The following is a 15105-nucleotide window of genomic DNA, read 5'->3' as shown; positions in this document are numbered from 1 at the left end:
AATCAAATAAATCAAAACTTTGTTGTCACCAGACAAGTAAACCTAAATTTTGCATCTAAAAATACCTTCAGGACTGGTATAATTCAAATCAGACCATGAAACGGAGTTGGTTTACACTATTTTGGTTAAGGGCTTCACTAGTGCTTTCCAAAATGATATTTATTTATTTGATTGCTGTTTTAAGGCATACTCACAAATATTTCCCATATACGATGCCGGCCAGGATAATGGTGGGAGGAAACCGTGCACAGCCCGTGGGAAACCCACGACCACGCCGTCCGGAGGTGTCTCTCAGGCCTTCCCAAGTGTGGCCGGAGATTAAGCCAGCATGTCCCGGACTTGCGCTGAGAGCGACCACTGATATTTATGAATTTTCCATTTCTCAAAGGCTTCCAATTATTTTCAGTATTATCCTCAGAGAAAGTATTGATAAACAACAATTCTCTACATATACTTTTTTTAAAGATTTGTGTTACACTTATAGACGACAAGCGTGTAGGTTTAGTTTTCCTATTTGTCTTGCTGTTGCTTAATTATGGATAATTTAGTCACATCTCTAGTTAAGAAGTGTGAAAAACGTATGGAAAATACAGGAGCAGGTAAAGATTGATTATATCATATGAAAAATCGCCTTAAAACTGAACAGTGCAAAGTCATATAATATTAGCCCGTACTCTGTCTAAGTGTAACAATTACACATAGGCACAGTTTTTATTTACCTGTAAAAACTCCACCTCAGGACAAGATAATAACTTTTGACACGACCGTTGTGTTGACTCCATTTCCCCCAACTGCATTCCCAGGTCTTTATTACTGGCTGCACATTCCAAAGTGAGTGCTTGGGGTTTAATGTCGTACTTAACAAGTTTTCAGTCATATGACGAGGAAGGGGTCCTTAGAGTGCATGTAATGTGCCTCCTTGTTGCAGGACGGATTTCCACCGCTCTTTTATCTAGTGTTGCTTCACTCGGGGGCCTTACCGAAGGAAAGTAAGGCGCCCCTCCCGAGCCCTTAAACTGGTGCTTGAATGTCTTTTTCTGACAGCCTCAAGGGAATTTTTTCCAGGAGTTTAAACTGTCCATGGCTTCAGCGTATGTTCTCTCTATTTGTAATGTATAAAAGTTTTGATTCATGTAACAAAGAGAAACATCATCTGTGTTTTCATGTTTTGTCTATAGTTTTGTGTTCAACAAGTGCTCGAATTCAAATCACAGTAGACAGACTGTGGCTTTAAGTTAGGAGGGTTGTCATGCACCTAGTAAAGTGGTTTGTATCTGCATTCTCCTGGTTTAATGCACTTATATACCCATTCAGCGTCAAATAGAATAGGGGCCTATTGGCGCGCTAGCGCAGCGTAGTGACCCAGAAGCCTCTCACCAATGCGGTCGCTGTGAGTTCAAGACCAGCCTATGCTGGCTTCCTCTCCGGCCGTACGTGGGAAGGCCTACCAGCAACCTGCGGATGCTCGTGGGTTTCCCCTGGGTTCTGCCCGTTTTCCATCCACCATAATGCTGGCCGCCGTCGTATAAGTGAAATATTCTTGAGTACGGCGTAAAACAACAATCAAAAAAAAAATCAAATAGAATATAAATGTGTTGTCTCCGAGTTAAATAAAGGCTGTTTCTGGTGAGTGATACATGTAATGCGAGAGAAGCCCAGAACACATGTAACAGATTAGATACATTCATTTTTTTATTCATCGGGCGTTATTACACCAGCCATCAATGAAGTGAACAATCGCAAGGCGAATTCTCAAAACGCCGTTTGACACAAACCGCCAAAGAATTAAGAAGGTATGTATAAAGTACGAACTTTATGACGAAATCATGCAAAAATTAGCGGTCTACAGTTTTCAGAGATATTGGGAAGACACAAGGAACGTTTTAGGGGAATAAATGAAAGGCAATTTCACTTTAACCACGGATTTATTTTTACTGCTACACTATTGGCTTGAAAAAGCAATACAGAGTAAGGGATTAAAAGTAGAACAACTGCATACATGATATGCCCATCTTTCAATGTTATTTGTTGCAATATAGCATTTTTAAGAGGATAGAAAACTTGCTGCATCTCTTAAAGGATAGAATATATGCAGCATTTCCAAAAACAATAGGATGTTTCACTAAAAGGGAGGATCATTGGTGGGTTATGGCCAACATTCTTGTGCCCATTCAGACAACAGTTGGAGAATGGCATTTTTGCCATTTTCTTTACGGAGTCACAGTTTTATGGTGCAACACACAATGCAACAAGGAATGATTTTTTAAATTAGTGAGAAAATCGAAATGAAAATGTAATTACAACTCGTCACTGGAACACAATAAACATACAAGATAATATGGATTACCCATTCTACAGTCAATACGTTAGCATGCGCATGATACAGAGTTGAGACCACAGCAGGCATGACGAGGTGGTCATCCAGTTATAATGGTATACGAAACTATACGTTTGACGTCACTTACATGTACGTAAGAATACCTTTGTTTCTCTGATCTACGCCATTCAACTACGCCACTGCCACTGGCTGCAGTAAGCTATCGACAGCAGTCTTTAGGAGCTATGATATACGACTTTGCTTAATCAGCAGAGTCAAGAAAGGGTCAAGCAAGTTTTCCAACGAGCCAAATCAGGCTAGAATATAACCAGATACGTTCCATGACTGGTGATCCCATCTGGTCATATGACTCAGGTTCCTGAGTTGAATTAGCTCAATTGTATAACTCTTGAGTCATTTGAACCAAAATTTTCTCTCACCGTACATTCTTTGAAGTCCACTTGTCCTCCACCCAAAACACATACCAACCTGTGAGTCAAGCGTGGAAATTTGTTACGGATTTACGAGATATTGGTGATTTACCTAAGTCACTCAGATCAAGTCAATGTCCTTAGCGGCTAATCGGGTTAAAGGCCAGTTCACTTTACACTTAGCACTGACCATGAAACGAAGAGATAGCCCTGTATTCAGCTAAGTGTCTGGTGACTAACCATCCTGTCTGATCATGTAGCGAGGCAGTACTAAAGACATTGCTACAGAGGCACAATGCAACAGAAATATTGTTGAAAGCGACATTTAACTAATCAAACAAGCAGTCCAGTAAAGACTAGATCAGTTCTTAATTGCTTCTGGCCAAGAACTCGACTACAGGGCTAAATACTTAATATTGCTTTGCTACCCCGGTGTCTGAAATTATTGTTTTGTTAGACTGGGTGGTTGGATAAAATTGCTAACATGGAGGTACTTCTGCCATAGAGAGGTTTAATTATTTAATGTGATCAAAATAATGTTTAAAGGATAAGGAGATTTATGAGAGAGGATGAATGGCATTTTGGTGGATACCGAGTTAAGACGACCCATGAGAAGGCCACATTAAACCCATACTCCAGTGTAAATTGGAGGTCACACATACGGGGAGGTAAGCTCCGTGACGGGGAGAAGTTCGTTCCCTCCGGCACAGCGACGCATCTAGCTGAAAAATGGCTCGACTGGCAGTCGCACCAGCTCGGGGTACCCATCCGCCACGGGCTCAACCACACGGAGAAACGGATGGGTGTTCGTAAACTCCCCGAAGACGAGTTCGCCCATATTGACGGACGTCCCACCTCCAGTTCAACGGTTGCTATTACTACCACCACGGCTGTCACATGAATCATACACGCCAGGGTGATCTACACTACAACGACCGACAAGCGTTGACACCCCAAGACCTACGCGGGGAAATGGACAACAACGGAGCGTACGTCCAGTCCCAGGGGTACAAGGTGTAATCCATATGAGAGTGCGAGCTTCTTCGCATGAGGAAATCGCCTTGCGCGCTTTCCTGCACCAGAACGCCTTACAGCACGTCACAGCAAAGGCCCACGACGCAAGCTCAGCTGGTGGAGGCTGTCGCCAAAGGCCAGATGTTTGGCGTCAATCGTCGAATGTGACATCCACGTCCCAGTCCATCTCAAACTGAACTGCGGAATGCCCATCCTTATTTAAAACACTGACGTGAGCCTGGAGGGCACAGACCTCACCTTGGAGGAGTTTACAGGGGCCATTGACCTCATGCTCTGTTCGAGGCGAATGTTGATCGGGAGTACGTTCGGCACGAAACGTCTGCTGTCCACCCCGTTACTGCAATGGAACCTCACGGGTTGGTTATGACCCGTATCTAACAAGGGATGGAGTATATGGTCGAGCGAGCCTTCCAAGTTTTTGCGGACGCCATCACCCAAGCCGGGCGACAAGGGGACGCTGACCCTTCCAAGTCACTCATCGGTGAAACGAAGAAGTTGTGAAATTCCGGCTATGGCAAAAGAGTGACAAACCAAGACCGACACGTGGATGTGAAAATCTGTGGCATGGCGAAGATATACAAACGGGTAATGGAGCCCAAACTTGCGGTCCACCCAATCGAACACCATTGAGTCGTTATGGTATGTCGTGCACGACGTATCAAACGAATGTACAATAGAGTCCATGGGACGACCTCGTGTCCGCTGCCTTAAGGAATACACGCAACATTGCCCGCACACAGCCACGTTATATGTGACGACGTTGAGCAGCCACGTTATTGAACAGCCACGTTGTTGAGCAGGTGACGACATGTGGCAGTGCAGGCGCTCAAACATGTCTACCTACCCACTTTGGGTCGTGAGCTGCAGCTGTTTGTAAAATGCCGGTGTTGCTCTCATCCGTCCTGTCTAACATTTCGGGGGTGTCCCTGTACCGCCATAAGACAACAATATCTCAAGGTAGGCACGGTACGGGTACATGTTAGTGGAAGCGGTGATGTGTTTGTCTTTCAGGGAGACGTCGACTTTTTACTACAGAGAATGCCTCCACAGGTTGGTCGAACTTACGCTTTTGCCGGCCTACGACACATCCCTTTCCTCGTCGGTGATTTTCGCCTTGACATACAACATGGTGTTGGCCAAGTCCAACTAATTGTCACCGTTCGCGTTGGTGATCAGAAATTCTACGGGCCCCACGTCGCTCAGGCTGACGATAGGATTGTAGGGATCCCAGAGACCATAAATCAAAGTCACTGTTCACCGAAGGACAACACTCCGCGATGGGGAAAGCCATGTCGTTAGCTATAAATATCCGGCGCGGAGTGTGGTTTGTTGCGTCGAGGTGCGTCGGTGCTTCCATTTTAAAGGCTTGGGGGCCCTTCACCTTGGCCACCTTGGCCCTCACCATGCGCTGGGCATAACGATCGATTTTGGCCAAAATCTGCCTTCTCCCCTCGAGAGGGTGTCGTTTCAAAGGTTACTCACCGGTGTTCCATTTACACGTACAGCGTTGGCATGGTTGCTGTAAATCATTTGCACCGATATGTACCAGATCCACCGGCCCCATCAGCCAGCTGTGCGGCAACTTCAAGAGCTGCTTCAGACGCGGCCTGAAACTGAGCCCTAGTTGTTCCCGAAATCGCACGGTGTATTTCCGCTGCACATAATCAAAACTGAACGTCAAATCATCTGCGTGAGACGATGTTAATGTTGGTCAAACAACCTGTCAGGGTCATAGCGATACAGTCCGTGTCGCAGCTATTGTAGCCCAGTGAGTCGCCGGGTTGGCGTGGTGGTGGTGGCGGTGGTGATTGTAGAGGCAGAAGACGTGGTATACGGGGAGGCAAGAAGTGTGGTGTATTGAAAGACAGGAGGGTGAGAACGGGCGGGTGGAGATCGTGGTGTTCAAGAGAATTTTTTGGACTGGGGTGGTCCATCTTTTTGCCCACCCACTCGCGCCAGCGATCTTTTGATCGCACTGTGTCGCCCTTAACGTTCAGTTGCGTACCCAGTCCCGTCGGATGTCCATGGCTCTCAACCGTCGAGCGGGGTCCTCCCGACCCGTGGGTTGGAATTGTTGTCTTTCACGCAAGGCGTCGTTTAACATGTCGATAATTTTTCTCTCGGGGACCGTCTATCGATCGCTGTATGTTCATCCCATAAAGGAACTTTGATACGCTGGGGAAGCAGAGCAGCCTTTCGGCGTAAAGCGATGGGGACGCTCTCTGAAATCTCCGCCTCCCTTCAGCGATCTTGAGCCCTCAAGCGGGCTGGATCTTGGGACTTGGGTGCTGTACGGCTTCGTATTGGTCTTGAAACACACTGTACCTTTGAAGGGTGTGATTTCTCATCGTCCGAGAGGGTAGTGTCGCAGAGGATCAATGCCATCTCATGGTTGAACGCGTTAAGGGTTTTGACCCTACTGGAACAGGATACGTGGAGACGAGTGGCGGCTGCGTGGGTGTGCCTAAGATCCGCGCCTCGACCAAGGCCATTTTTCTGCTCTATTACCGTTTTCCCGAGGGCTCTCACAGTGGCATCGCCGAGGGCTGAAAAGAAACAAAGGAGTAGTGCTCCAAGAAAATGCGTCCTTTTTATACATGAGAACATTTTTCTTGACAAAGATGTGAAGACTCGTCTTGTGCCGCTGTAACCTCGCCTCCTGTCCCTGCGTGAGTGGAACGTTTCCATTTAATAGATTTCTCGTGCATTCGCACAAACACCGAAGTAAACCTCCATCGTTGCTGCACAGAACGGCCCTTCGGACGGGTGGTGTGGCTCGAACCAGCGAGGAGAGTCAGGATGCGAATTGTTGGGGACGGCGTGACATCGCAATCGCCGACGTTGAACTAACTGATTCGGCGGAATCTTTGAGTTCTTGTGGATGGACGCTGTTGTAAGTACAATGTATGGAGAGTGGCATCAACAGGGTCTTTGTCTCTGCCCGCAAGCGTGCTCTGACCCCGCTTCCACCCCCGCCCATGCCGTCGCCGCTGATGCTGGCGAGATTGCTGGGGACCTGTACGTGTTGTCCCGGCGTGTGTGAGTGTGCAAGGGTAGATATAGGTGTGGTCTGGCCTCCCTGCCCCTTGGCTTACCCGAGAAAACCCATAACAAAGAAACAAGAGCAGGTTATTTAAGCTAAAAAGACACAACGCCTTAAAACAAACCGTCATTCTAGTCCCGTTATCGATCGAGCAATACAACCATCAATCAAATCAATTATCGAACACGGCTGCCATTACACAAACAATCTGCAAGCAGACTTGTTTCACCTATCCACCTGTCAATGCCTTGTTTAGCCCGCGCTCCAACGCTATAATATAGTACAGTATAGTATAGTATACTGTAGAGGATACTGTACCGTGGTATATACCATAGTACACCTAGGGGGTTCCCCGCCTCCTCCTCCGCAATGCGACACGTTTTTGACGCAGTATACCATTATGTTAAACTGTTGAATGGTTCATTCCTACACGTTACTTGTTTTGTCTATAAATATATTTTTTACAAATCCCTTTAGGAACTGTTGCTTTAGGTTGATTTGGAAATGGATCTTGCAATTAGCTACTTGGAAGCCACTTAATGATTTACGAGTAGAATACCAATGTTGGTCATGACACGTAGATGCATTGTATAGCCACATGGCTATGCTTTACTTACACGCCCTTGAGGCAAAGGAAATATTTCAGAAATAAGGAGATTGTTTGATATTTCACAGAAATTAGATAACTGATCAGTGTATCTCCCCACTCTAAGCAAGGAAAAGGTATAAAGCCACAGTCAAACGAAAATGGAAACTTCCTTCTGCCCATATTGGAGTACACAATATTCCGAGTAGCTGCATATACAAAATCTTGTACGAAAGATTGATGATACCCGCTTGTAGAATTCTGTTCTCTTATAAGCAACTAAGCATAGTAATGGCCACCAAGCTTGTTGCAGATAAATCGAAATAATATTCTTGACACTGAAATATAAATGACCGGTAACATGCCGACACTGTTAATCTGCATTTCGTAAACAATATCTTTTTGGTTAGTGGTTTAGACTGTAGTTAAGAATATTTCACTTATACGACCACGACCAGCATTTTGGTGGGAGGAAACCGGGCAGAGGCTGAGGGAAAACCACGACCATCCGCATGCTACAAGCAGGCCTTCTCATGTACGGGCGGAGAGGAAGCCAGCATGTCTCCTGGGTTGTTCCGCCACGCTGGCAAGCTAGCCACCTCGGCCACGGAGGCCCCCAAATGTTTTTTTGCTGTACAGGTATTTAGCCTGAGGCGCAAGTATATGCTTTATACGCATCCTGTTAGAGAAAACCAGGTGACAGATATATCCACTACTATACTCTCAAATGTACACTGATTAAATTTCAAGTTGAAAGAGTCAAAGACAGTTACTGTGACTCAACGCCAACCCTTTCTGTTGAGGTATGAGCACATACAACTTTGTGAACCTTTAGTAAAAATTGACCCGTATCAGTATAATGGCTCGGGCGGGACTGCTTATTTCCCTTCGGTAAGGCGTCTCAGTGAAGCCGCAATAGATGAAAGAGCGGTGGAAATCCGTCCTGCAACAAGGAGGCATATTACTGGGTACGACGTTAAACCCCAAGCACTCACTCACTAACGCATTTAATAGGCCGTAGAAATCTCGGAGGTCAACCTTGCTCCCATCATGACATTCCAAAGTGTTTAGTAATAATTCACAACAGCACAGTGTTGCGAACAGAAATGTTAAGAGGTTTTTGCGTTTGCAGATTTAGAAATTTCTCAGCAGAAGTGAAAGTAAAAGGCCAACTAACCATTGAATGTGTAAGACAAATGACACACGTCCAACTTTATACAGATTTGCTATATTAGGGAAAAAAAACGTCTAAAGGCCCACAAAAATCAGTTCGTAATCTACATCTATACAGGGTATATGTACACATAGAATGCTACAGGGGATATGTCAGGCTACATATAGTTATGCTCATTGATGAACACTCTCCGGCCGTAAGTGGGAAGGTCTGACAGCAACCTGCGGATGGTCGTTGGTTTCCCCCGGGCTGTGCCCGGTTTCCACCCACCATCATGCTGGCCGTCATCGTATAAGTGAAATATTCTTGAGTACGGCGTAAAACACCAATTAAATAAATAAATAAATCAATGATAAACACACGGGTAGCTTTATGTCTTTAGTTTACATCATATTGCAATTATGTCATATTGTTAGGAAATTTGACAGATAAAGCGGTGTTTTTCTGTTAACCCACTACCCATCTAGATAACTGTAATTAAAAGGAATGTGTTTATTTACCTTTACAAATGTACACGTAATTATCGGATAAACACAGTTCAATGATTCCGAGATAAAAGAAAACATACGAAATAAAAGATAGAATAAAAAGTGATTATATCACACATACACTTAACTATAACATGCGTATATTTGCAATATAACTGTTTCCAGCCCAGTAACCAGATATCACAAGTCACAGTATATTGATAGTCAGGTGAAGTGAAAATGTAAACACGCCTTGGTTCTCTGAAATGAACACCTCTGAGTGCATGTCATTAACAGATATCCATGTACATGGTATATCAACACGGGAACCTCGATAATCGACCAAGTCTCAAAAACTATTGTTATCGATTTATCTGATACTGAGTCTTGAAGATTTATTTATAATTATATACTCGATCCGAATGTAGTGACTAGATCGTGATGAACATGTCACTGAGAACTTTAGGTTGCGTCACAGAGTCAACGGTTACAAGACGAGCAGACGCCGATTTTACTCCTTTAAACTGAACAAACGGAATAAGTGGTTCCGAGAGATCTAAACTCTCGACTGTGAACATCACCTGGTTGCTACAACGGTCCAGCACTGATAGTGACCGATTATCACAGTTCAGTAACAGGCCGAAGTGTTGAGGTCTCTTCTGACGTTTGTATTTTTCATAGGCTGAGCTGACCTGACCGTGGGCAGTGATAAAAAAGTTGAGCCAGCCATATATCTGCTGTATCTTAACACACCAGTGGCCACTGCCCGGGTCACTCTTATTCCGACCACAACTCTCCATTACAACACCAACACAACAGGAACAATAATCGCTATATGATATCGGCGACGGCTCAGGGATCTTCACTTCCCAGTAGTGTCTGCCCTTCTGGAGACGAACGTCTGTCAAAGCTCGACACCAATCGCTGCAGGACTGCTGCGCGCACTCTATTATGGAGCCGTTGTGAGTGATCTTCAGCATTTTGTTATCAGTCATTGTAAAGATGAGTCTCTCTTCTGTAACATACAAATGGCAGACATACATGGTAATACAGGCATAAAAGTTTCGATGCTGTGGCGAAACAATGCCGCAGTCGTCAATAACACACGCTTTTGTCAGCCCCGCCTTTGTTACGTAAATCGTCACGACATGGCTGATATAGTTCAAGTTCAAGTTAATTTGACGAGCGCATTTGTTCCTCGTTACATATACATGTACACATTTGGACCATTATCAGAGAACATAGCCTAATATCTGAACAATCTAGAAGCAAACAAACAAAAAAGACAACCTAAGTGTGGAAATAAGTACTGTATAACATAGAGTCTTGTCTTGCGTAATTTGAAACTATCATAATTAAATCGAGCTGTTTTACATAAAACTCTTTCTAATGAACCGGAAAGAAGCTGAATAAATTTGAACATATTTGGCTTTATTCAATAATAAGGCTTGCTATAGACTTGGGCATACAGGCAAAAAGTATTATATTATCAATGTAACGTTAAAATTCAATCATTCAATCAATCAGCATGCTGGCTCTATCTTCGGCCGTACATGAGGAGATCTCTCAGCAACCTGCGGATGATCCTGGATAGCCCATTTGCAACAAAATTATGGCAATTTCTGTCTAGTGTTTCGAATTTTTTTTCAAAATGGTTGTGCTGGACAGAAACTTCACAAGCTACTAATCAGGTTTGTGTATCGGGCTGGATTGTCTATTTTTTCTCGGGCTGTTTTGTCCATTTTCTCAGGCCGTTATGCGAAGGGTTTTTTGACGGAGAGGCTACGGTTGTGATAGAGATTAGATTTGACCTGGTTTCACTCGACAGATAGCTTTCCTTTTTTTACTATGTTGTTGAATTCGCTATTTTTGCTGGGTTGAAAGTTGTTGATGTTGTAGAACTTTGTTAATGGACTAGACCATTTTGTGACATTCTTTACGATCCAAAAATTCGAAAGGTGCCATAATTCACGGTGTCCAGCTATAAACATATTTGGAACTGCAGTGTCATCCCGGTTATCAACACCACTGCCGCATACAGTCCTCATTAACCTCGTAGTAAAAATTAGTACATGGATAGGTTAACGTGGCGTAACGCGTAGAAATATATGGTGCTGAATGCGTTTATGTGACAAACTACGTGGTCCATTTCACGCACTAATCTGTGACAGATTGGTTTAAAATAAAATCATTAAATTAGGAAACACAATTACACTGAACAGATTCTCAATCGATTTGTGTATTTGTGTTGCGAGGTTGAATCTTTGGTGATTGCCACTTTTACCCTCCACAATCATTGTAATAGCTAGCAGTTCAATAGATAAAATCGCGGAATTCTTAACCCTTGGGGTTTCAATACATGTAACAACTAATTCGACAGGCTCACACGTCTTGTGTTTATTTTATTTATTAATTTATTTCATGAGTGAAGCCAGCATAACATACGAAATGATCATTTATCTCAGTAGACATATGTGACTATATTCGAAAGGTAAAGGACAACGCACTTGCAGGCCCTTGCTTTACGATCAGATCCACGTAGAGATCGGGGTCACATCTAACGAAGTTCTGTAATTTGGGTCCAATTTCTTCATATGTCTTCAAACAACTTCTTACATCTGTTAACTGAGCATCAATCCTACAGGGTGAGGAGAAGATAAAATAGCAGATGAACAGCTGAACAGCTGAACAATTATAGATTAAATGAAGAACAGATGGACTTAGATGGCCTCTTTGAGTTATAAAAACTACACCTGCAAACCTTCAAAATTTTCTCATAAATGGCTCAGCGATTTCATGATGATTTAAGGTGTGATCGCTTTACAAGTGATCATTAATACACAGTTTTATATACCAACAGTTTTAAAATGGCAAAAGGGCACATGTGTGAATTACAATGACCATTTCTGCAACGTTTCATGAATTTCCTTTTGATAAATGAAAACATGCTTCGGAAAAATTGCAATGACAAGAAATGGGGCCAGACAGGCAAACGGGCAGAAAGACGGCAAGAAAAAACAACAATACAATTTAGCCCTTTAGTACTAAGGAGTATTGTCTTCCGCGGGCATCAAACCCCTGCCATTTCTGATGAGGTTAAAGCGTGTTTACTCTACCTTTCATTCAACTGTTTTGAGCCCTGTAAAGAAAAAGAACATACATAAGGATTTTCCCTAAAAGAGTTAAAAACATCCAGTAAACAAAAGATCCTGTATGGGAATGAACTCATGTCACACGGAAATAAGCTCTACTCCTGGAGGGAAACCATTGACTTTGCAGTGAAATCCCTGCCCGGAACCTCGAGGATTAATTTCGGAGGTGAAAACAATTCCTCCAGAATAAAACCTCTGTATCACGAGTCAAACCCCTAAACCCATTTGTTTTCAGTTAACGCTTTGTGGGGTGTGAAAACTTGTATCTGGTAATAAAAACTTGTATCTGGTAATGAAAACCCTATGTCTAGAGTGACAACCTGCATCTGGTATTGAAATACTGTGTCCAGAATAAGGTTCTATGTGTGAAGTTAACATCTGTGTTTGGAGAGAAGCCCTCGAGGTTCCGGGCAGTTGGTGTCAACTCTTTTGTCCGTAGCAACCCTACGTCTTAGGTGAGCCAGATGTACTTAGGTACTTTGTGTCTAGGGACTGCTTTGTCTGGAGTAATCGAGCACCTATATATGAAGTGAACTCCTGCTTCTGGAGTGAACCCCTGTGTGGAATTAACACCTGTATGTATACAAACGCTGGGTGCGGAGTGATCCTCTGAGTGGGGCGTAAAGTACTGTCGCTGGACTGAAACTCTTAAGTGTGGCCTGAAACCACGAGAATGAAGTGATCCCCTGTGTGTGGCGTAAAACCATGTGAACAGAGTGATTCCCAGTGTGTGGCGTGAAATCCTGTGCAAGACGTGAAATATTGTCTCTGGACGGAAATCTTCGTGGTGTGGAATATCGTCATTAAAGGGATACCCTGCGTATAAAAGGAAATCCTGCGCATGAAGTGATCCTGTGTGTATGGCGTAAAATACTGTTTTGGAGAAAAAGCCTGTGTATGGAGAGATTCCTGTGTGTGGCGTCAACTACTGTCTCTGGAGGGAAACCCTGCTTATGGAGTGATCACCTGTGTGTGGCGTAAAATACTGTTTTGGAGAAAAAGCCTGTGTATGGAGTGATCACCTGTGTGTTGCGTCAACTACTGTCTCTGGAGGGAAACCCTGCTTATGGAGTGATCACCTGTGTGTGGCGTACAATACTGTTTTGGAGAAAAAGCCTGTGTATGGAGTGATTCCTATGTGTGGCGTCAACTACTGTCTCTGGAGGGAAACCCTGCTTATGGAGTGATCACCTGTGTGTGGCGTAAAATACTGTTTTGGAGAAAAGCCTGTGTATGGAGTGATCACCTGTGTGTTGCGTCAACTACTGTCTCTGGAGGGAAACCCTGCTTATGGAGTGATCACCTGTGTGTGGCATAAAATACTGTTTTGGAGAAAAAGCCTGTGTATGGAGTAATTCCTATGTGTGGCGTCAACTACTGTCTCTGGAGGGAAACCCTGCTTATGGAGTGATCACCTGTGTGTGGCGTAAAATACTGTTTTGGAGAGAAAGCCTCTGTGTATGGAGAGATTCCTATGAGTGGCGTCTACTACTGTCTCTTGAGGGAAACCCTGCTTATGGAGTGATCACCTGTGTGTGGCGTAAAATACTGTTTTGGAGAGGAAGCCTCTGTGTATGGAGAGATTCCTATGTGTGGCGTGAACTACTGTCTCTAGAGGGAAACCTTGCCTATGAAGTGATCACCTGTGGGTGGCATAAAATACTGTTTTGGAGAAAAAGCCTGTGTATGGAGAGATTCCTGTGTGTGGCGTCAACTACTGTCTCTGGAGGGAAACCTTGATTATGGAGTGATCACCTGTGTGTGGCGTAAAATACTGTTTTAGAGAAAAAGCCTGTGTATGGGATGATTCCTGTGTGTGGCGTGAACTACTGTCTCCGGAGGGAAGCCCTGCTTATGGAGTGATCACCTGTGTGTGGCGTACAATACTGTTTTGGAGAAAAAGCCTGTGTATGGAGTGATTCCTGTGTGTGGCGTCAACTACTGTCTCTGAAGGGAAACCCTGCTTATGGAGTGATCACCTGTGTGTGGCGTACAATACTGTTTTGGAGAAAAAGCCTGTGTATGGAGAGATTCCTATGTGTGGCGTCAACTACTGTCTCTGGAGGGAAACCCTGCTTATGGAGTGATCACCTGTGTGTGGCGTAAAATACTGTTTTGGAGAGGAAGCCTCTGTGTATGGAGAGATTCCTATGTGTGGCGTCAACTACTGTCTCTGGAGGAAACCCTGCTTATGGAGTGATCACCTGTGTGTGGCGTAAAATACTGTTTTGGAGAAAAAGCCTCTGTGTATGGAGAGATTCCTATGTGTGGCGTGAACTACTGTCTCTGGAGGGAAACCTTGCCTATGAAGTGATCACCTGTGGGTGGCATAAAATACTGTTTTGGAGAAAAAGCCTGTGTATGGAGAGATTCCTGTGTGTGGCGTCAACTACTGTCTCTGGAGGGAAACCCTGCTTATGGAGTGATCACCTGTGTGTGGCGTACAATACTGTTTTGGAGAAAAAGCCTGTGTATGGAGTGATTCCTGTGTGTGGCGTCAACTACTGTCTCTAAAGGGAAACCCTGCGTATGGAGTGATCACCTGTGTGTGGCGTAAAATACTGTTTTGGAGAAAAAGCCTGTGTATGGAGAGATTCCTATGTGTGGCGTCAACTACTGTCTCTGGAGGGAAACCCTGCTTATGGAGTGATCACCTGTGTGTGGCGTAAAATACTGTTTTGGAGAAAAAGCCTGTGTATGGAGAGATTCCTGTGTGTGGCGTCAACTACTGTCTCTGGAGGGAAACCCTGCTTATGGAGTGATCACCTGTGTGAGGCGTAAAATACTCTTTTGGAGAAAAAGCCTGTGTATAGAGAGATTCCTGTGTGTGGCGTCAACTACTGTCTCTGGAGGGAAACCCTGCTTATGGAGTGATCACCTGTGTGTGGCGTACAATACTG

At 44.2% G+C, this 15105-nt stretch overlaps 1 protein-coding gene across 1 annotated transcript in view; it reads right to left on the bottom strand.

Moving 5' to 3' along the window:
* LOC135480881 (E3 ubiquitin-protein ligase Midline-1-like) overlaps positions 1-15105 on the bottom strand; it is a 47905-nt gene that overhangs the window by 22396 nt on the left and 10404 nt on the right. Inside the window, exon 4 of the mRNA XM_064760811.1 lies at positions 12170-12192. Coding sequence (XP_064616881.1) covers positions 12170-12192 — 23 coding nt within the window. The remainder of the gene's footprint in view (positions 1-12169; positions 12193-15105) is intronic.

Source organism: Liolophura sinensis, chromosome 13 (genome assembly GCF_032854445.1).
Source record: "Liolophura sinensis isolate JHLJ2023 chromosome 13, CUHK_Ljap_v2, whole genome shotgun sequence".
Lineage (NCBI taxonomy): Eukaryota > Metazoa > Mollusca > Polyplacophora > Chitonida > Chitonidae > Liolophura > Liolophura sinensis.
The sequence above is the reverse complement of the archived record's forward strand: the minus strand, read 5'-3'. Positions and strand labels throughout refer to the sequence as shown.